This window comes from Meleagris gallopavo, chromosome 1 (assembly GCF_000146605.3).
Source record: "Meleagris gallopavo isolate NT-WF06-2002-E0010 breed Aviagen turkey brand Nicholas breeding stock chromosome 1, Turkey_5.1, whole genome shotgun sequence".
Taxonomy (NCBI): Eukaryota; Metazoa; Chordata; class Aves; order Galliformes; family Phasianidae; genus Meleagris; species Meleagris gallopavo.
This window is the reverse complement of record NC_015011.2, coordinates 178,141,771-178,163,266: the sequence shown is the minus strand read 5'-3', so window position 1 is coordinate 178,163,266 and position 21,496 is coordinate 178,141,771. Positions and strand designations below refer to the sequence as shown.

The 21,496-nt window shown below is 42.2% G+C and overlaps 1 protein-coding gene across 1 annotated transcript; it reads right to left on the bottom strand.

The window, feature by feature from the left end:
* Positions 1 to 621: 621 nt before the first annotated feature.
* Positions 622 to 13,756, bottom strand: LATS2 (large tumor suppressor kinase 2). Its single transcript, XM_031552078.1, has 6 exons — positions 13,595 to 13,756; positions 9,337 to 10,874; positions 6,072 to 6,654; positions 5,312 to 5,494; positions 3,919 to 4,025; positions 622 to 3,221 (listed from the first exon to the last, which is right to left on the bottom strand). Exons 1-6 carry the CDS (start codon positions 13,722 to 13,724, stop codon positions 2,727 to 2,729), a joined length of 3,036 nt encoding a protein of 1,011 aa, XP_031407938.1. The 5' UTR covers positions 13,725 to 13,756; the 3' UTR covers positions 622 to 2,726.
* Between the last annotated feature and the right edge of the window lie 7,740 nt (positions 13,757 to 21,496).

The window sequence follows — 21,496 nt, the reverse complement described above, 5'->3', positions numbered from 1 at the left end:
AAAACGGAATTGACACAACTTAAAACGTTTTTGCAGGAAGTTCAACAGAACCGAGAATGCCTGGAGCCAGTCCTAATGTGTGCTGCAAAGCTACCTGTCCACGTTCCTTCACACTTACTTCAGTTTTCCCCCGAGGTGAATGAGAAGGTGTGAGCCTTCTGGAGACCGTGCCTGATCAGCTGAAAGGATGTAACTTCCAGTTCAGCTCTTCACTGGGTGACATGGCAGTAGTTGTTCCTTGCAGCAGAGATGCTGAACAAGCAGTCTATTGGGTGTGGAATCACCACTTCTTTTTGGTCTTGTTTTGCTTAATTGCAAAGATTCTGCACTTGAAGGTGAATTACTTACCTTTTGGAAATAGAGCAGGAAGGAAGCACACCTCCCCATGGCTGCTCCAAAGAACTGCTGCTGTGAAAGTGATGGCGTTGAATTCAGTGCCATATACTTTGTTATATCAAAATTGCCTTAATGTGCCCAGAAATCCTACACCAAATGCTACGAAGAGGTGAGATTTGGATCTTGTGTTTGTAGCTCAAACCCATCACTAACATTACAAAACAGACCCTTTAAAAATTCCACTTTAAAACAGGCAGAAATGATCCTTTTCAAGAACACGTAATGCATCTTAGATTTTGATTCAGATTTTTAATAAATTGTGCCAGTAGAAGCTTTCAAAGGCAATGATATATCAATAAATAACAGTTAAACTGAGTTCCTGAGAAAGAACCTACCACATGAAAGAATGTCAAATAGATGTAAATAACAAAAATGGCATTACTATATAAAAAAGCAGTAATACTGAACCTTACATGAACTGTCACAACACAAGCACTGCATACCTCAGAACATTCCTTTCATACAAATGTAAACAAATACACAATCATTTTTGTTTCGTTTAGGCTGATGAATTTATATGTTGTTGCTTAGATATCTAAACACTGGATAGGATAGGATATGCTAAAACATTAAGGAATAATATGTGGAACAATACATGGAAAAAATAACGAAGTTCCAGATTAAAAAAAAAAAAAGAAAGCAAAAACACATTAAAGGAGTGTTTTCCTCACATGTTATGATGTCAATCACTTTAAATAGGACTGTTACACTCATCTGAATTAAGGATTTTTGTGTGTGTTTACTTACTTATATATAATATATGCAAATACGTATGGCTTAATTACTTTAGTATTCTGATATCATCTCAAATAATTCTCACTTATACATATAAGAAAAATGCATATTTTAACATAGTTAAGATTGATATTTCAAAGTAAGTCTACAATCTGCCAGAAACAAAGGACTGTTGTGCTCCACCATAGCAACGTTCTCTAAGGACAAGAGGGCAGAACGACCTGTCAGCAATGCCAGCACCTTTAGATGCGGTGCATGGAACGCTGGGATCCTACAGGGATACACAGATGGCCGTGCAGAGAGATGTGCAGGCTGGAAAAGCCGCGTCCCTCCATGAATTGAGGGCCTCTGCTACAGGAGCACAGCTTGAGCCCTTCTGTTCGGAGGACACTGAGCTCCACGCTGGCACTGGTGCTCTGTGTTACGGACAGCATTAAGCAGGGAAGGCTGTGCTGCATGCTATGTGAAGGGGTCAGACCCGGCCTGCTGCCACTACTCTGCCTCCTGACAATGGTCTTGCTATCGATCCTTCGAGGGGAAATGTGTGTGCCCATGACAAATGGTTACTGAAACGATCCGCTGCGTCAGACCACTAAATCACAATTCGGTTATAAACTCTGCAATCTGTTTTACAAAATTAGTATTGGATACAATCATAAGAAGAAACCATCCACACGATACATTATCAACACACGGTTTAAAACGGTCTGATTTCAGACCCTTAGTAAAAACGGATCCACAGGACCTGCCTGTGAATGGCAAGAAAAGGCCATTTCAAATAGAAAACACTGCTCATGCAACATTCTTCACACACTAGACAATGAAATCACACCCAAATAGTCGCCTGCTCACACTTTCTATTACATTCCAACAAGCAGAAGGAAATCAAGCAGCTTTAAGGTTACGTCACAATTTTGAAATGTGGAAAATACATATAATAAACAAAAATCATGGTGCGAATATAATGGCATCAGTAAATTAAGAAAATTAGAGAGCTGACTTTTTTGTTGTGGGGTTTTTTTTCATTTTTCTTTTTTTTTTTTCTTCTTTTTTTTCTTTCTTACATTATTGCACAGAGACCTTTCATCACACGTTCTTCAGCTTTACGCATTTTCCTAAATGTGAAATAAGTGCTATGGATAAAATAAAAATGTAGAAAAGAAGAACAGCAGCATGATTTGTCAAAGTTAATCCCTATAATTTAGTAGGAAAAAAAACACCCTGCTATAAACAAAATATAAGTGCTCTTTATTCATTTAAAAAATAATGCTGACAGATGCAGAAATCTGTAAATGTTATCTGAGTAGGGGGATGCTGACCTCAAATAAAAACAGGCCTAGAAATGATAGACTTCTGGCCTTGCAGATTTTGGTGAAGACCAGGACTTCAAGTGTAATTATCAACAAAGTTATTTACAGTAAAACTGACCTGAACTTCCAAGAGTGCCATTTTTAGGACCTGGCCCTGCCCCAGATGTCTTCAGCTTCATCTGAAGTTAGACACGAACAAGCACTGCAGGATCAGCTCCCAAAGGATCAGTTAAAGGCCCTACTGGATTTGAGATTAGTCTTACCTGGAGTACTCTATACAATAATTTACACATATACAGGTTGACAAGCTCCAGTCTGATCCACTATATCTTTGTCTTCTACACTGGATTTCTCAGACTGGCCAACTTCCATTCCGGAAGGTTTGGGATACCTGAATGGATACCCATTGTCATCGAAGAACCTTCGGAAAGTGAACTCATAAAAGGCATGCTCGGTGTGCTTGCTGTTGGAAGAGGCCAATGGATCCCATGTCCTGGTGCTGTCACCACTAGCATCGTTCCAAGGACTTTCCTCTTCAACTGGATCAAAATTTGAAGTGTCCATTGGATGGCTGATCTTTGGAACATAGGGAGCTGGCTGTCTACGGATATCGGTAGAGAAGTCCATAGAGTGAAAGAAAGAATGGGCCTTAATATCATCTGCTCCATTTCTTCCAAGCCTGTCCTCAGCTGCACAGCACAGCTTTGTGATGAGATCCGTTGCTTCAGGGCTTAGCTTGATCTGTGAGGGGATGTGCAGTGTGCTTTCCCAATTTATCACCTGAAGATGAGAATGGTATTAAACACCTTCTAATTCTGGAAGCAGAAACCTTCTGATCCTTTTGTCAAGACTAACTGTACAAAAGCATACATGAAACTAGTCCATTCACATCCTGTTCAACATTTTAGAGGTTCAAGAACCCAATGATTAAATAGCATCAGCTGTTAAAATATTTCTTAAACAAATCAAGAAACATTGTCAGAGAACAAATAGAAGAAGCAATTACATTTTAAAAAAAGACAGTTAGTTCATGGAAAGACTTCCATGACGTTGCTTCATTCAGTCTTCAAACTGTAGGAAATTGGTTATGAGATACATTCTTTCTAATAAAAACTGCTAACTGCTTAACTTTGAAATTCTCACACTGCCATCTGACATTATAATTATTCTGTCAGCTTACTCAAATCAGATATGCACCCTAAATAATTGATATGGATGAATCTGTGGTCCAGAAACCAAAATTATGCAGAAAAGATTCATAAAACTAGCAACTATCTATGCAACTGGACAAGTCAGTTCTGGTTTGACATTCACCATCTTCACTGATTGCAAAAGGTTTTGTCCCTGCATAGAACTATTTAAAATCAAGCTTTCATAACAACAGCTCTTTTCTCCAATACAAGAGGGGATATGTCTGTACATGGTGGAGGTAAGATGGAAAAGGTTAAAATTTTGCTAGCACAGGAATTCCGCTTACCTTCAGTTGGGTTTCTGTGGGTGTAGGAGCTAGAAAAGGAGGCTGTCCCACTAACATCTCAAAGAGGATCACACCAACACTCCACCAGTCACAGAGCTGGGTGTAACCTGAAAGGCAAGTCAAAAGGTTGTCCTCCACCAGCCACAGAGAGTATGTACAGAGCTACTATTTCCTCTTGCAATTAAAGATCAAAACTGCAACACAGACTTTTATCTTGTCTCAAACAAGTGACCCAAAACCAAAGGACTCCTGATCCAACCTCATTATAAAATGCTTCTTCTTGCTGATATAAATTCTAGTCTTGCCAGTAAAGATCTCGTACCGTTGTCTGGGAAGCATTCTCAATATATTTAATTCTCAACAACAGTATGTGGGGAAACCACATAATTAGGAAGAATGAAGGTTTTTCGTTTTGTTTCTTCAAGACCCATCCAACAGTTCTACCAGTTCACAGCATAAACTGGCCCTCAAAGGACACAAAATACTTAATGACCAATGTCCCCCTCCAGGTTCAGTGGAGCTGACATTAGGGTTTTAGAAGCTGCTGAAAGACAAAGCCAGACTAAAGATAAAGATGACTTTGAGCAAGTTCTAAGCAGAGGAACAAGTTAAATCACTTAATTTAAAAATCAGACAAAAGAAGTAAGATACAGCTTTGAGATCTTCAAAAGGAATGGAGGACTTGAGCACTGAATTCAATGGAGACTTCTGTTATTGAATGCTGTAGAATCTAACCTGAAATCTCCAGAATTGAAAAAGAGTAGAGATAAGCCTCAGGATCAGGGTTGCAGACAATTCTGAACATCTAATCTGCTTACTATAGTGAACATGTCTGTTTGTCATCGATAGTCACAGAGTATTGTTTACATTCCTCAACCACAGCTTTTAGGTGTACTATGTCCAGGGTAAATTGTGTAAGACTTTATTTTGTTTCCTCAAGATTCTGACTGGGAATCTGAAGAATATGTATCCACAAGTTTTTATCAGCTATACTGAAGTGATCCATCTAAATAGGTGATTCTAAACAATCAGATGGCTACTTGCTGTTATTTGTAAACTCACTAGTGGCCAGAGTCTACAGGTACAGATAACTGGCTTTAAACTTGAGAAACACCACTGCCAGTGACATCTGACATGTTAGCAGTCCCCTTCAAAGGCCTCGGAGTGAAGAGATATGGAGACAGACAAAATGCAATCACCTTTAATGTCAGCATTGTGAAGCTAATCAGCAGAGCATGTACAGAAATCTGTTCTCCTTAATCTGAGCCGTCTATGGACTTCAGAATGACAAACTTCCAAAACAGCAAATTAAGGAGAAAAAAAAAAAGAAAAAAAAAGAGTATTTCAAAATATTGATGATTATTTAAACAGGAGATAAATAGACATTATCTACCTTTACGAAGCAGGACTTCAGGAGCAATATAATTAGGGGTTCCAACTAATGAGTGAGCTAGACATCTCTGATGTTGCTTCTTAGCTCTTTGTTCCAATGTCTTCAGCCTATCTCCACATCTACAATTGGACACGTCATCCCAAAGATCACTGGGCTCCATGCTGTCCTGTCTGATATGACTCCCTTTCAAGTGAGAGAGAAAATTTACAGTTACAGTCATAAAACACAACATGCAAAGAGAAAAGCATTTATCCAGATTTAGTTTGCCATCTTCTAACATCACTGAAAAACAGCACTTGAACTCTAAATCCAAGGCAATGTCTTCGGCCTTCTCCTTCCCAATTGGTTTTCCATAAGCAAAATGTCTCTGTCTCCACACAGGGAAGCATGCTCCCATACAGGAGATAGAGAACAACAGAATATATTTAGATCAGCTGTACCAATTGTTCATGACCTTTTTGCTGGCATACTCCAGTTCTCCTCGATGGCATGCACAAGAGGTACCTGGATTACTTTAAATCTGGGATTAAATTCTTTCACTACCAACAGAGACTCTCCTAACAAGTATGAACTGAAAAACCACTGCCACTGCAGAGCTCAGCCAAACTACTGTCAGGGATTTGAAAAGCATTGGAAACGAAAGACTAGAAACAAACAAATAGAATGAGTAAGAGAAACCCACCATAATTTCCTGACATTTCTGCCAAGAGGTAACTTTGTTTCAAAATAAAAAGTGCAAATAAAGGCTAAAAACACTAACCTTTCTGGTAGTATTTTGAATTGTGAGTCCACCTGAATCCCGTACACAGTCCGAAGTCAGTCAGTTTGATATGCCCATCGAGGTCTATCAGAATGTTGTCAGGCTTGATGTCTCTATGAATGAAACCCATTTTGTGTACGCTCTCAATAGCCAAAGTGAGCTCTGCAATATAAAATCTAGCAAGACGCTCTGGAAAGACCTCCATCCGAATCAGCAGACTCATCATATCCCCACCAGGGATGTAGTCCATTACAAAGTACAAGTTCTCTTTATCTTGGAAGGAATAATAGAGTTTAACCACCCACTCATTGTCTGCCTCAGCAAGTATGTCCCTTTCTGCTTTGACATGAGCCACCTGGTTCCGGTTCAGAACATCCTTCTTACGCAGAGTTTTCATGGCATACAGGGCATGAGTATCCACTTTGCAGGCCAGGCATACCTCTCCAAAGGCACCAATGCCCAGAGTCTTGATTTTCACAAACATAGATTTGTCCATTTTGGCCCTCTTAAGCCTGTTGTAGTTGGACTCCTTCTGGTAGAGAATTTTCCTCATTTGTTCCTGTTCTGCTTCACAAAGGCCTGCCTTTATAAGGGAAAGCAAACCACGACAGCCAGTAAGATTATATTCATAGCAATAGAACAATAAACTAACATTCCCAGAAAACATTTCTCAGAAAAATTAATCTAGAACCAGATGTGATATTGAAAACAGTCAGCCTCTGGTCCGTCAAGGTGTTTCATTTGCCATACCTTGCTACCTGAATTTACTGTATCTAAGATTGCTATGTGTTTCTCATTCTCCTGAGCTACAAGGTATTGGGCAATACTGTCAGGGGAACATAGCAGAACAGATCTGATCGCAGGATTTGGTTTTTAACTCTCAGTTGTGTACTTCACCAATACACTCCACTATGTGTATGCACACTGCAGCACAACTTAAACTGAGATGTAGAAGCCCCATTGGTTCATTAATACCTCCCCAGAGCAACTCACATGAAACCTTCCTACCTAGCAGTTGTCTTTTTCATAGCAATTAAGAAACTATTTTTGACAAAGTATCTTGGGAACCCTCCTTCTTCAAAACCATTTTTCTTCCTCTGTCATACAGAGCCTCCACTCTCACTCTTGGCAGATCCCTATCTTCCCTCCCAAAATATACGTATATAATCCTCAGCCCTGGCCTCCTCACAGACACTGAAGCCAAGATCCAGGTCCTATTTCTCTTTTAAGTGTACTTTTTCCCTTTGAACCTGAACAGTAACAAAGCTGGCTTGTCCAGACACCATCTGTCCCCATAGAGTCTTAAAGTAATTAAAAGTAACATTTCACATGGCTGAAGGGGAGCATCTCCTGGAAAAGCAGAGAAGTACCCAGCTGGACTTTCCTCAGGCTTCAAGATAGAGCCTGCACAATTTTGCCTTGCCTGAGAACACTGGCAGCCTTCACCAGCAGAAGCCCCTGGGCTGCCTTCCAGGATCCTCTGAGAATTCTCTCTCCACAGCAGACCCCCTTCCTTTTGAATAAGCTGAATCTTGAACTGAAATAAGTGAAGCATTTTGAGAGGAAGATTAGTGAGTGATGGGAAGAGGCAATGGGGGATGGAGATGAAGCTGACTGAGGAGCAGGAGAAAGACCCAAGTATCCAAAGGCTGCTGCTTTGACTGAATTTTTCCATTTCACACCTGCAGTCGAGGCCACTAAAGATAAAAAGCGGGCAGCCAGACTACACAGCAAGATCCCCACAGCTTAAAAATGAAATCCGTATGAATAAAGGATGAAGGAGGTCTGAAAAAACTCACAGAATAGGTAGGGTACCTCAATCCATAATAAAAGAAGCCTTTATTGTTTTAATGCAAAACAATTAGTGCGTTGTATTCTTAGTTAATTCTAGAATGATGCGATGTTCAGATGGCCAAAATCTCTTGAGTTTGTGGTGTGTTATTCCAGCCAGAGATGAGGTTGCTAGGGGAAGGAGCTGTTTTTTGTTTATAGTTATCTCTGAGTTACAAAGTGAACAAAAGCTGAAGGGCCAGAACACAACTTATGCTGTTAGTTTCTTTTCTTATTTCTTTAAAGACTGTTCCCCAGCTATCTCAATCTCAGGAAAATATTCACTAAATCCAAGCAGTGCAACACAACCTAATAGTTGCACTGAGGACAAACTATGAACTGTCACTACAATATTGACCTTTCAAGAGATTTTTAGAAGCATTAAATGTAAACAAACCACCGGATTTTCTTTAGCAGAATCACAGAATTGCAGGGGTTGGAAGGGACCTCAAGAGACCACTGAGGCCAACCCCCTGCTGAAGCAGGCTCCCTACAATAGGTGCACAGGTAGGCATCCAGACAGATCTTGAATATCTCCATAGAAGGAGAGCAGTGTATCAAATTAATTGACTCTAGACAGTTCTAGGGAAGATCAGGTAAGTTATTATCCATTATGCATTAACAACAGCTCTCCTTAAGAGTTTATCCTTAAGTACAAAAGTAGACTAGTCATATTCTAGCTAATCATGCCTGAAGGGAAAAAAATCAAAAACTTTTCCACATTTAAAAATTAAAAACAGAACTGCCAGAACAATCATCAGAACTTGGCAGCTTGCTTCAGACAACCCTATCAGTGAGTCAGTTCAGTTTGAGTGCTACTACAAGACGTGAATGAAGCTCTCAAAGTGCACCTCACTGAGACCTGCTTCTAAAACAATTTCCAGCAAAGGTCCCAAGGTCATTTCAGCTGGCCAAGAGATGATTACTTGCATGGTATTATTACTAACATATGTTCAAGAGACAACTTTCAGTCAGGTACTATATATTCAAGGGAAAATATAGCACTGTAAATCTACTGCCAAGTTAAACTGTGGCTCTGGTGAATAAGCAGTCACTATCATGGAGTAGGCAGGAAGAAATGGAGCAAAGAGAAAACCATTCTCAGATTTTTTCAAGGGTTGTAAAGTATTGTCAGCGTTACCATGATCTCAAACCTGGTTGAGTCCTCTCCTATGCAAGCTTAACACTTTCTACTACGGGTGTCTCTGCTTTATTTTACTTTTCTTGTATGAGGACAGATTACTTCTTCTCTCAGCTTTTTCAAACAGTTTCCCTGATCTGCACCCAGGCTTCCAAGTGAAAACAGTCTGGAACAAGGAGTGCTGAATATCTATTATCAATTCCCAGAGAACTCGCCTTTATACATTTTTTGAGTGATTTAAAATAGTAATAATTAATTTGACCCTATTTATTATATATATGTAAAAAAAATTACTTTAGCCATTTCTTGCTCCAACTGCAATCTTCTGTTAATTTTCTGCTGGTAGGTTTTTATGACATTTTCTACATGTTGCTCCATATAGAACTTGAAAGCAAATGGTGAGTAGCTCTTTATTCGGGATTCTCGCTTTTCCTCATCTTTGCCATTTTTTCGCACAGGCACTGGAGATGTCTGGATCTGCTTTTTATCCTTGCTTGGTTTTTCAGCTTTAGTGTTCTTGCTGTTTTTGTCGTTTCTTTCACTGTTCTCCTCAGCCTTACTGCCCGTTGAAGTGGGGACTACACGGAGGGTCTGCTCCACACCCATGCATAAGCAATTGATATCAAACTGCTCAGAGCTGCCGGGAATTAACAAATGCTTGGGATATGGTGGTGGTGGACACCGCAGCTCCTGGTTACCATAATCCACATCTAATTGATAGGCATTGGCCGCTCCAACAGCTGGAACGTGCTGTTCAATGATCTCGAGGCCATCCACGGCCGGTGCCTGGGCAGGTAACCAACCAGGATGGGAAGGTCCCACTGCAGTCTGAGGCTCGGGTCTCATCACTCGCATGCTCTTCACTGGCTGGAGAATATGAGCAGATGTGACCGCTGTGATTGTATTTGGAGATGTAATTGAAGGATCAGGTTTTCCCGGAGAAACCTGTCTCATAGACACGGTCACTTGTGGTTGTTGCTGATGGTTGTTAAAGGAGTTTGTTCTGCTTGGCACTGAGGCATCGGGTCTGAAGGACACGTGTTGCCGTGGAGATGATTCTATTCCTGGGTTTTGTAAAGAATCTCGCCGTGAAGGCGTTGCTGCCTGCCACTGCTGAACTTGAGGATTATTCATGTCATAGAGGTCCATGTTCAGACTATTTCTAGATGGAGTTAATAGATTCTGTGGTGGGCTGTCTGAAAAATCATTACCAAATGCTGGACCTCTGGATATCACGTGCATTTGATGGGAGGGAGGGCTTGTCTGTTTGTGATGAGAATGTGACATATACAGGCTTGCCGGTGCCTGCTGAAATGCATGACTGGCATTATTTTGAACAACTGCCCCTTTATTTGGGAGATTGGCATAGCCTCCCTCCTGCTGCATCTTGTTTTGGAAGGATGGACTCCGCTGAACACCATACCCCATGGGCTCCCCCTGCACCATCATGTGCTGCCTACTGTAATGCTGGCTGTTGGAGCCATGAGAGGCCTGCAGCTGCAAGGCTGGGCTGCTGTGATTAGACACGGGATAATTAATCACAGAAGACTCAATATTTGCAGGGTATGTTTTCTGCTGATGGCTTGTTGGAGTGCTGTGAGTGCCTACGCCAGAGGGTCGCTGTACGGGCGCATTCATAGCGGCAGACTGCGAAGCAGAGATTAAATAGTCCATGTATGGCCGTGGAACTTCAGTTAGCATATTTGCACCTTCTGCTGCAAAGCCTGTCCCTTCATAGGCTGCATTACTGATCTGATGGTAGGACGGAAAAGATTCGCTCGATCCTTCGAAGCTTGGCCTGCGAGTTACGTTATTTGGCACAATACCCTTTCCTTTATAAAAAGAACACAGAAAAATATTAGGAAACAATTCAGGTGAAGCAATTACTTTGCATTACTCATCCACCTATCCATACACATGCACACAGCCTAGGGATTATGTGTTACAAAAAAACCCCTACCTCCCAAAACCTAAATTAAGCACTCTCAATAATCAAAGTGATAGATGCCAAGTATCACCACCAATAACAAGCTACTGGCTCACAACACTGATCATGCCAGGAATCATCAGGGAGTTCTACCAAATAATCAGAATAGAAGCACAAATTCCTTTACTGTGAAGTCATCAGATTACACTTCAGCCTGGTTTTTAAAGCTGGACCAGCTTTTACATTGCAAGTCATTGCCCATAGACAGGAGGAAGCTACAGAGCAGAGGGGTGTGTGCAGCACAAATGGGGAAAAAAGCTCCCTGAAGCACTGTCAGTACAACTTGAAATCCACATTGCTTTAAGCTACCAGGTAATCAGCCCGCTTCCTTCTCTACAGTGAGCTCATTGCTCATGCTGGGGATCTGTTTGCATCTCTCTGTTCCACAATACTCCTCAAACATCCTTGTTTTCTACTCCATTTACAACAAAGGTGTAATGCAGCTTATCCTATCTTCTTTCGAATGTGTCAGGCAAAGAACGTCCCCTCAAATCACTCATTTTCCTGCTGTTCAGTGTGTCAACATGCTAATCTCAGCTTGAAGGATTGCAGAGACAAGATACCAGCATTCCTGTGCTGGAAGTGTTAATAGCACTTTTCATCAGTTCTCTCACCTATGGACAAACTGTGGGTGCAGAAAAAGATAAGAGATACTCTGAGCTGGCTTTTTGTTCCCCCTCTGGCTCTTCAGCTTTCACAAATTGTAGGACCTGGCCCATGTATGCTTGAACAATTTCCTTTTAAAATCTTGATTTCACAAGAGCAGTTGTACTTCATTAACAGGCTGGACTGCTGGATTGCAAGCTTATTTGTCTTACAGCGTGTCTCAGCTGGGCCAGGTGCAGCACCTTTATGCACTGCTGTGAACTCCTCACCTGCATACACACAAACTCACAAGAACACGCAGAGCATTAAGCCAGGCCTATGCACCATTTCTGCACATCGAAGAGGCTGTGTCCGTACTAAATGACACATCATAAACAATGCAATGTTTTGAAATTAAATGAAGTTGGACAAATTATCAACGTTCTTTCAAGTGTTTTCTATTATCAGCAGCAGTTTTTCCTGCGATAACATAAGGGCACACTTCCAAGGCTGTACTTACAACTAGTCCCTGGAAGCTGATCTGCCAAACAGAATGAGATGCACTGATAAGGCTGTGGCAATCCAAATTATTCTAAGAAGTGGCTGCTCTGGGCTGGATGTGGGAGGCAGCCACACGATCCTTCTGTCACTTCCGTCATCAGGAATCACTTGGAGCCTCAGTGACAAACTGACTTTGTTTTCTCTTAGGCCATTGAGGAAAGCAGCAGCAATAACTGTCCTCTTCTGGGGCATATTCTTCAATTGCATAAAGAATCTTGCTAATGTAAGGAGAGGTATGAAATCCACCTCCGAGATTTGTAAACCAGTACATCTGTTCTGGTCTGTCTAAGGAATATTTGGAACTGTGAAGATACCAAATATACTAGTTGCTGCTGATTTTTTTTTCCCCCGCACATTCCCAGCCAAAAAGGTTACAACCATCTCTTGCCTGTGAAGTGTTCTAAGTGTATTCTGTAAGATTCATTAACTGTACTCACGTTATCAACTCTTTTTATATATAGCCTCTGTCCAAAAGAAACATCTTTTAATTTTTAAGTCTTGATGGTATGCTAAAACTCATTAGCCTTACTATTAAAATAGGACTAAAATGAGTAATGAATAGTGAAAAATCTATTTCCATATACCAATACATGAAATTCAGAACTGAGTTTTACATTCCTGAATTGCAAATGGAAAGTTCCCAGGTAGCATTACATGCTCCCCAATCAGCTGCAGGAGACCTGTGCTATCCTAGCACAAACAATGCAACATCAAACAGATCAGTATGGTTCTGTTGCATCGTAGGCAGGCAAACACTATTCGCATGATATTTAAGTTTTGCTTTCTACGTACCTGAAAGTAAAGGGAGATCTGCTCAAAAGGTGAAGAACTCAAAACATCTGCATGTATTGGAATGTTAAGAAATCAAAACCAACAACGGAGTCATTAAAGCTTTTTGCCTGGAAAGACTTTTCAACCCTTTTAAAAGAGATGTACGTTATTTTTGACGTTTGCTGGTCGGGCACACGCAGGGCCCAAATCCTCCCATTTAATTCATATGGGACAGAGCTGAAGCAGACTAGCAGGAATGAGTGAAAAGGTTCTGCCACCTTGGCCTGAGCTGTTTCTGCAGTCTAGTCACAAGGATGCTACCATGAATGACTTCCTGGGAAGTGAGATTCACAGCTCCACAGCCATTACCTACGTGAAGCTTTTACCTCATGGTAGACTCAAGATGGTTGAGATGACTTGCGCTGAAGGACAGACGGCTTTGTGTTTAGGAAGGAGGAGTACGAATGTGCATGCAGATGGCTGCTGTGAAGTAGGTGAGCTATGCTCACCTTGCAGCCCAGCTGAGCATAACCACCATCTGCAAGACTATTGCTGGACACTGCCAATCTCCTTCTTAACAGCAAAAAGTTTACTCAAAAACTAGTTTTTTTGCAAGAAAGAACAGTTTAAAGAAAACTCAGTGCTTACCTGGTGAGGTCTGCTTAATTACACGTACTATCTGCTCATTTCTAGGATCCAAGTAGCCCATCTTACTGATGTATTCCAGAGCTGCTTCAATACTTCTGCTACCTGTCTGCTTCAGCGCCCGCACGGCCATTTCCTGCGTAAAGCAAATACAATCTGAATCACTCTGAGACAAAGCCCAAGCATTTTACTGCAAGCTAGAAAGCAGTCTTAAACTTACAGAAACTTTTTGTAATTTACACCTGGTAACAGCTATCTGAAGCCAAATGGACTCACATTTTGAAAACACTTGTTTACCCTATACAATTTAAAAATTAAAAGAACCCACCAACTTCAACCTACCTAAGTTCTACATCTGGAAAAGTCAGCACAGTTTGACTTAGTGTGAGACAGAAGGAAATAGTTGGCTTTTGGTAGTTGAAAGCATGTCTCTCTAACATGCCAGCATCTCTCTATACAGTGATTACAACTCTGAACTTGCCCAAACACCACAAGAGTTAAATTGGCAGAGACTGATCTATGCTGGGCAAATCCTGGCCCCACTAGCTGCAATGGTCTTTGCAGTACTGCTCACTATCTACGTGGTAAAATACTAGCACATTAAGCTGTATTTCACATTATTGGCCTTTCTATCTGCATTTCAGTGGATACACATTACTTTCAGTCATTAATGAAAAATTAGTATGGGTGCCAGGCATAAAAATGAAACTGTGCAGAAGTAAATACTCCAGTTGAGTTACTCCATCATAATCACTGTTAGTGTCCCCTGCTCTCCAGCCAGGAAACCACTCTCCTGGAGTTCGCTTATACACTTACTTATGGCTCAGGTATATACAAAAGATTTCAACAGTGACTCTCCTCTGACTGTAAGGTAAAATTTGCAAATCCTCACAGGGCTGCAAGGTCTTTTCTGAAATGACGGAGAAAGTGAAATCCAGCATGACTTCATAGCACTGAACTTCAGCCATCAAAAAGCCAGATTAACTTGTCTAAAGTAGTTGCTGAGAACTTCCAGGTACTTCCATAATTACTTCCAGAAGGCAATTCATAAGACAGAAACAACAGGAGATAAACTCATCTTTGGTGACAGACGATTAGAAGACTAATTTGAACCAGACCCTTAGCTCTTAGCAGAATTTGCATGAAATAAACGTTACCATTAAGGAATTGCCTGCAAAGCTCACTACCTTGCCACCTTATTGCCATTTTAGGGGGCCTGTCTTGTTTAGTATCTTTATTGATGATCTGGACGAGGGGACTGAGTGCACCCTCCGTATGTTTGCAGATGACACCAAGTTGGCAGGAAGTGTCGATCTGCCTGGGGGTAGGAAGGCCCTACAGAGGGATCCGGACAGGCTGGATAGCTGGACTGGGGCCAACAGGCTGAGGTTCAACAAGACCAAGTGTTGGGTCCTGCACTTTGGCCACAACAATTCCAGGCAATGCTAGAGGTGTGGGGTAGAGTGGCTGGAAGACTGTGTTGAGGAAAAGGACCTGGGGGGTGTTGGTCGACTTTTGGCTGAACATGAGCCAGCAGTGTGACCAGGTGGCCAAGAAGGCCAACAGCATCCTTGGCTTTTATCAGCAACAGTGCAGCCAGCAGGAACAGGATGGAGATCATCCCTCTGTACTCAGCTCAGCTGAGGCTGCACTTTGAGTACTGCGTTCAGTTTTGGACCCTTACCACAAGACAGACATTGAGGCCCTGGAGTGTGTCCAGAGAAGGGCAACAGAGCTGTGAGGGGACTGGAGCACAAATCTTGTGGGGAGCGGATGAGGGGCATGGTCTAGTGGGGAAATACTGGTGGTAGGTGGATGGCTGGACTAGATGATCTTGAAGGTCTTTTCTAATCTCGGTGTTTCTATGGTTCTATGATTCTGCCATTGAGACCTGCCCACAGGCACTAAATCAGATGGAATTTGGCTTGCTGGCTGCAGATGTGCTGGCTGTGTTGGTCCAGCACTGCAAACACCCAGCTCTCCCACAGGGCCGGGCTGCGCGTCGGATTGCACGCAGGTAGCCTCAGCACATGTGCCCCTTTCCACATCATCTGGAGCAAAGAGCTTTGCTTGGCTCAACTGCAAGTGCGTGTTACATTCTCACTCACTGTTTACCTAGCAATGGAGGATGGTCTCAGATGACACTAATTCACACTTAGCACAAAGCCACATGCTGGCACTTGGCATTTAGTTTCACTTAGCTCAGTCTCCTGCTACTCCCCCCAGAATGGAAGTATTTTCTCCATTACTCAGAGGTTCTGCTTGGGGAATAGCTATAGCAGTTTGAATATTTTTCATACAATTTATGAGTCATAATTCATAGAAAGGCAGTAGTTGGTTTCACATTTCCTATAGCTGAAATATTTCACTGGCATCAACACATTACTAAGTGCAATTTTAAAACAACAAAACTATTATGCACGAAGGAAAGAATTTCCCACAATGTTTTTTTCCCCTTTCTTTTTTCTTTTTCTGGATACATTTCTGAAGCATTAGCAAAATCGTATCTCAGTGCTCAGCAGTCTCACCATCAAGGGGCTCTGGCTGCTCACACACCGCCCACTGACACCGGCTGGATCTGACCTTAGATCACCAGACTTCAATTTCCCCAAAATCAAATGTGCTCAATAGACAACAAGGTCTCTGAGCTGGATCTTGAGCTTTTTTGGTTTTGTCTGCTATGGGGTACCAAAAGAACAAACGTCTGGTAAACAATTACCTTAACTATTAATAAAAGTCTACATAACGCACTTCTTCCCATCTTAAATATGACAGTTCTACAGAATTTAGAGAACCTAAAGAATGTGGCCTTTTATCACCACCATAATGATAATATCTCAAAAAATAAACCTTTCCTCCTATACTTGCACTATAGTTCTCATCTTTTGCCTCTGCCACTGTCAGAAGACTAGCAGCATTAAAATGACAACAGTTTGCTCACAGGTTTGTGTTCCACCTTTAGCAGGAATAACAGGGGATTCATATTTGAATTTCAGTGGGAATAATGGGAGGGAGCCCAGAACATTTCAGGACAGACAGTATGTTAACCTGGGAGAGCCAGCAAGAGCTTGAGACCAGTGGATGTGTCAGTGACAATCTCACCCTTGCAGCCCATTCTGTGGACAGCAGCACGGTACACCAGCTCTCTGCCTCTCATCTTCATGAGTCAGCTCCCGCTCTCGGAAGGGTTTCCTCATCACTGACCCTGTCTGCTCAGCATTTACATCACTGCTGGAAAAATGTAAGGTTTCTTGTGGTTCAAAAGAACACCTGTATTCCCCAAATCCCATGGCTTTGGCCTTTTCACCCCACAGATATCATGAGACACACACAACCTCTGTTCATGAGGTCAGTTCCCAGAAGGCTTGCATCATCTCTAAGCACGTGGGGGTTGAAAAACAAAAAATAAAGATTTCATGTAGAAAAGGAGGGGAAGCAGTGCAGAAAATAAATTAAATAGCATCGACAATTGCAATTATGGGAGGCTGGAGGTTGGGGGTAGAGGTTTAAGTCTGATGGAAGGCGTTTCTAAGAAGGAGCAGAATGGGCTCAGGAAGGAGAGAAATGAATGACACAAGTTTGCAGACCGATACTGGAAACAACAAAAAGGCTGGGAAACAACGTGACAGAAACTGGGCAGTGAGAAACTTGCACAGCTACACTGACACAGCCAGAGCTGTCTCAATGATATCACTGTAAGGTAAGTACATTTTAGAAACAGTAGGAAGAGAAGACCAGAAATGAGACATGGAAAAAAAAAAATAAATCCATTTGGAACAGTATCCAATGCCAAAACATTCAAGTAGGCACAGGACCAAATCCAACTCCCATTGAGGTCAACAAAGGTTTCCATTAACTGCAAGGTACACTGCTCCAGGCTCTCTGTTTCTGCTCGTTTCCCTTTCAGCACTCCAAGTGCTGTCAGTTGCAGCACTGCTGAGAAACCCAGCCCCTGGCTTCATTCTGCACACCCTGCAGCCAGCTGTCAGAGTCCAAGCACAAACACGAGCCCTGGCAGCGTGTGCCCAAACCACCAGGGAACAGAGCAGTCCCGGCCCCAGCTCATTCTTTGCATTCTGTGTATTCCCCTTGGAGGATTCAAACATCTCTCTCTGCAAGCCTTCACGCACCTTTTTGCCTCTAGACACGGCTGCTGGTGAGAAGAGGAAGAAAAAATAGCTACAAAAGGAAAACGTGCTGTTACAAACAACTAATAACTTCATAATTAGTGTTACAACTGTGATATTAAAATGAGGTTTCAGTGGTTAGTTGTGGTTCAGGACAGACCTAATGGAAAACTAGCGTCAGGCCAAGAACCACAAAGTTACCAATGTAATCTTTGTGGACTGGGGCAGCTCTACAAAATTTCAAATTTGTGGGTTCACAGAGAAAAATGCGAGAAGGGCTGCTTCTCAGCTAGAGTCTCCCAAACCAGAGAGCTGCGTGGCCAGTGTGCTCAGCAATTTCCCCATTTCTGTGTCCGCAGAAAGCAGCTTGCCAAGCCGCTTCAGGATGTTGTTAGAAGGAAAGGCACCTTTCAGCTCGGATGCTCAACAGGGAAAATCCTTGTTTAATGGTAAACAGATATTTGGACACGTGCACAAAGAGGCTGCACCTCTCTCTGTGCTCCACAGACAACGTGAAAGGCTTCCCCTGCTTTACCCTCCTGCTTGGCCTCGCACCAGCACTGGCAGCAGCGAGCATTCTTGCCCTCGTACAGAGTTGTCCGGCAACATTTTTCATTCAGAAGGCTCCCAGTTGCCAAGATGTATTTATCATCCAAGTGAAGATTGCACAATAAGTAAGACCTTTTCCCAAGAACATTGTGTCTGAAGGAGACAATAGGTCCTCCAAAATTTGGCAAGGGCAATTAATTGCTAACAACAACTAAAAATTAATTACTCACTTTCCATTCACAATGAAGGATGGGCAACAGATGCAGGAAACAGATACAGGTTCCCTCCGGAAGGGAGAAAAATCAGACTCACGCCAAAAGGCATGCTCAAGAATTGATTACGAACCTTTCGGAGACAGTCCACCACTGTCAGAAATTTCATTCATGATTTTAAACGTGCAAAAACTAAGAAATTCAGGAAATAATGTGTACAATACACTCTGTTGGAATTACTGCAGCTCTACAGAACAAAGAACTGTATTTTTTTAATATTACTTATCTGCTCCACTTGGACGCTCCATCCAACTCTGTACTCTACTTTGGCTTTGCCTGATTTCAGGTTGCTGGCAGCAGGGGCTTCATCTTGCCCACAAATTCCCATGCTTGACTAAAACCCTAATTGAAACATTCTAGACACGTGACTAAAGATCTATCCTGAGAATCACTAGAGATCTTCAGTGTAGGGTATCAAAATAGCAGGAGAACAACAGCACAGGCAAAAAAAGACCTGCTGAGTGCCTACTTGTCTGACATGGGACGACTTAGCCCCTTCATAATCCATGCAATCCATTCAGAAAACAAGGGGAATCTACCTCAACGCCAGCCAAGATTTTTCTGCCTCCATCAGTCCATTAGGAAGCTCTTCACAGTTACAGTGCTTTGCTGGCTGTACATCTTCCTCTTATTTTCAGCCTCAATTTCACATGCCCAGTTAATCCCCCCTATCTTTAGTTTCGATTATCTTTTAACTTCAAAAGCTCTGCTGTTATCTATTGGGAATGAACCCCCTCTCATCCCAAGAATTGCAGGTTGGCCTCCTGGGTTAAACAAACCACATTCCTTTGGTTTTCTCTTGCAAAAACAGGCTCTCTGCTCTCTTTATCACTGCAGTAGCTCTTCTCTGTATCAAGGAAGTTCAGACTGGAACATGGTTTTGCTAAGAGCTGCACACACCACTCTGAGTAAGATGCAGATGGTGCAGATGATGTTACTTTGGAAGCAAAGTCATTCATTTTCTTTGTTGACTTCAGCAGAAGAAGTTTGAGGCTTTACTCCTGGCTTTTAGTCCTTGCTTGGAGACTCTGCTCTTTGTGCTCTCCAGTTTTTACCCGGTTCAAGCAGTACTTCAGCCCGTAAGGTCATCCATTACTTTGCTAGGCCACTCCAGCCCTGCTCTGCATCTACTGTATGTTCTCAATTTGTATTGCTTTTTGTTTTTTGTTCTTTTTTTAATCAGACTTTGTAACAGAAAAAGTATAAAGAACAAACAACCTAGGGTACATAAAGTACTGAGGGCTGGACAAAAGTATGGGCAGGTGATGAAAAACAAGACTCACTAAGTTAAACCAAATCAACATGTGAAAAAATTCTGAGCAGTAAGTTAAGATTGGGGTTGTACAAGTAAGGAACAACTTTAACAAGAAAGTTTTAAAATAATATTTCTATATGTTTGAAGAACTAACAAAGGGAGTATGCCCAAAAAACAGAAGGAGAATTTAGGAAACAATACAAGGTTCTGGTCAACATCCTATCAGAAGAAAAAAAATAGAAATCAAATTACTATGACATTCACCACCACCTCACTGCTCATGCTTCTCTAACTCTTCTAATCTTGATTCAGACAGTCACCTGCAGGCTCCTTAACTAACCTGTGTTTGCACAGCTGCCTGTAGAAGAGGATCCTGTTCTTGTTTCTCTTGCGGCACTGATATTTTAAGATTAAATAGAACTAAGGAAGCAAGCCCAAATGGTTCAACTTGCAGTAGTAGGCACAAAAGCTGTTGGAATGCTCATGTGTCAGTGCTCCTGAATCCCAGGACAGAAATCTTCATACAGCTACCATACAAACCAACCCTGCGAGACTGCCTTCATCCTTGAAGCCATGGGACATAACACATTTACTCTAGCTAATAGACAGAATGTGGCTGCATGTTAAACACTGTGAAAAGAGCGTGGTAACAGAAACGCCTGCAGGAAACTGAGAGGTGCTATCCTGAGAAACAAACCTGCAAGTCACACAAGCTGCCCAGAAGAAATGTCTGAAAACAGGCAAAAAAAGAGTGATCACAGCATTAACAGTAATGAAAAGGGAGTGAGAATAATCAAAAGCTATCACGAATGCCACTTGTTTTTGGATCTTTATGGTGAGCAGGCTGGAAATCATGAACAGAGCCGAGCTGCTGTGACCCAAGCAGGAGGTGGGGGGAGCAGAGGGCAGCAGGGAGCAGCTGGCCCCATGGCACATGCAGCTCGGCTTGGGACCTGAAGGGCATGGCAGTGCCTACTCTCCTTCCTGTTCCGGCCAAAAACACACCTGTGCTGGGAGAAATCTCATTTCCCTTAGGCATCCAGTAGAACAAGAGACAATGACAGCACCCACAGAGAAGCTGCCACGCTCATATATTTACCGACACCCTTTCCTGGAGGCATCTGTCCTAAACCAGCTTAGGGAGGAGCACAGGTTCAAGCTCTGCCAACAGTGACAGGCAACAAGAACGTCTCCACAAGTGCAGAAAGGCCCAATCCTAGAAAACATGCCTTGCTGCAGGTCACACAGAGAACCGAGAGGTGCAGTAGGACAGGATCACCTCCACGCTAAATTCACAAGCCAGACTTGCATTAATGGCAATGAAGAAGCACATTTTGTATGTTTTCACTGTGCTACAGCTCTCATCTTCTATCTACACCAAGTCCTTTCTGTGATGACACCCACAGCCTTCCACAGGGTGGTGAGACCTACACAGACACAAAAGAAGAATCCTATTCTGAAAGAGATTTCTGATTTAAAGCAGAACAAACAATTGTATATGCAGCCATAGCTGTTCCTCATTACTCTGGGTCTGCTCACTGGAGAGCTATTCCAACTATTCAGAGCTCGGTCTAACCAAATGACCCATGACCGATTCATCAACAGAAAGTTCTTTAAATCTCTCTTTACTCAGCGCTGGAGCAGAAGCAGCTCAAATCAGAAGCATTATTATGTGTTAAATCAGAAATCCTGTACTCAGGAC

Coding starts and splice junctions, on each gene's coding strand:
- LATS2 (XM_031552078.1), bottom strand. CDS start 13,724: ATGGCCGTGCGGGCGCTGAAGCAGACAGGTAGCAGAAGTATTGAAGCA. Junction 5,495..6,071: donor TTCAAAATACTACCAGAAAG/GTTAGTGTTTTT, acceptor CTCACTTGAAAG/GGAGTCATATCAGACAGGAC. Junction 3,222..3,918: donor CCACAGAAACCCAACTGAAG/GTAAGCGGAATT, acceptor TCTCATCTTCAG/GTGATAAATTGGGAAAGCAC.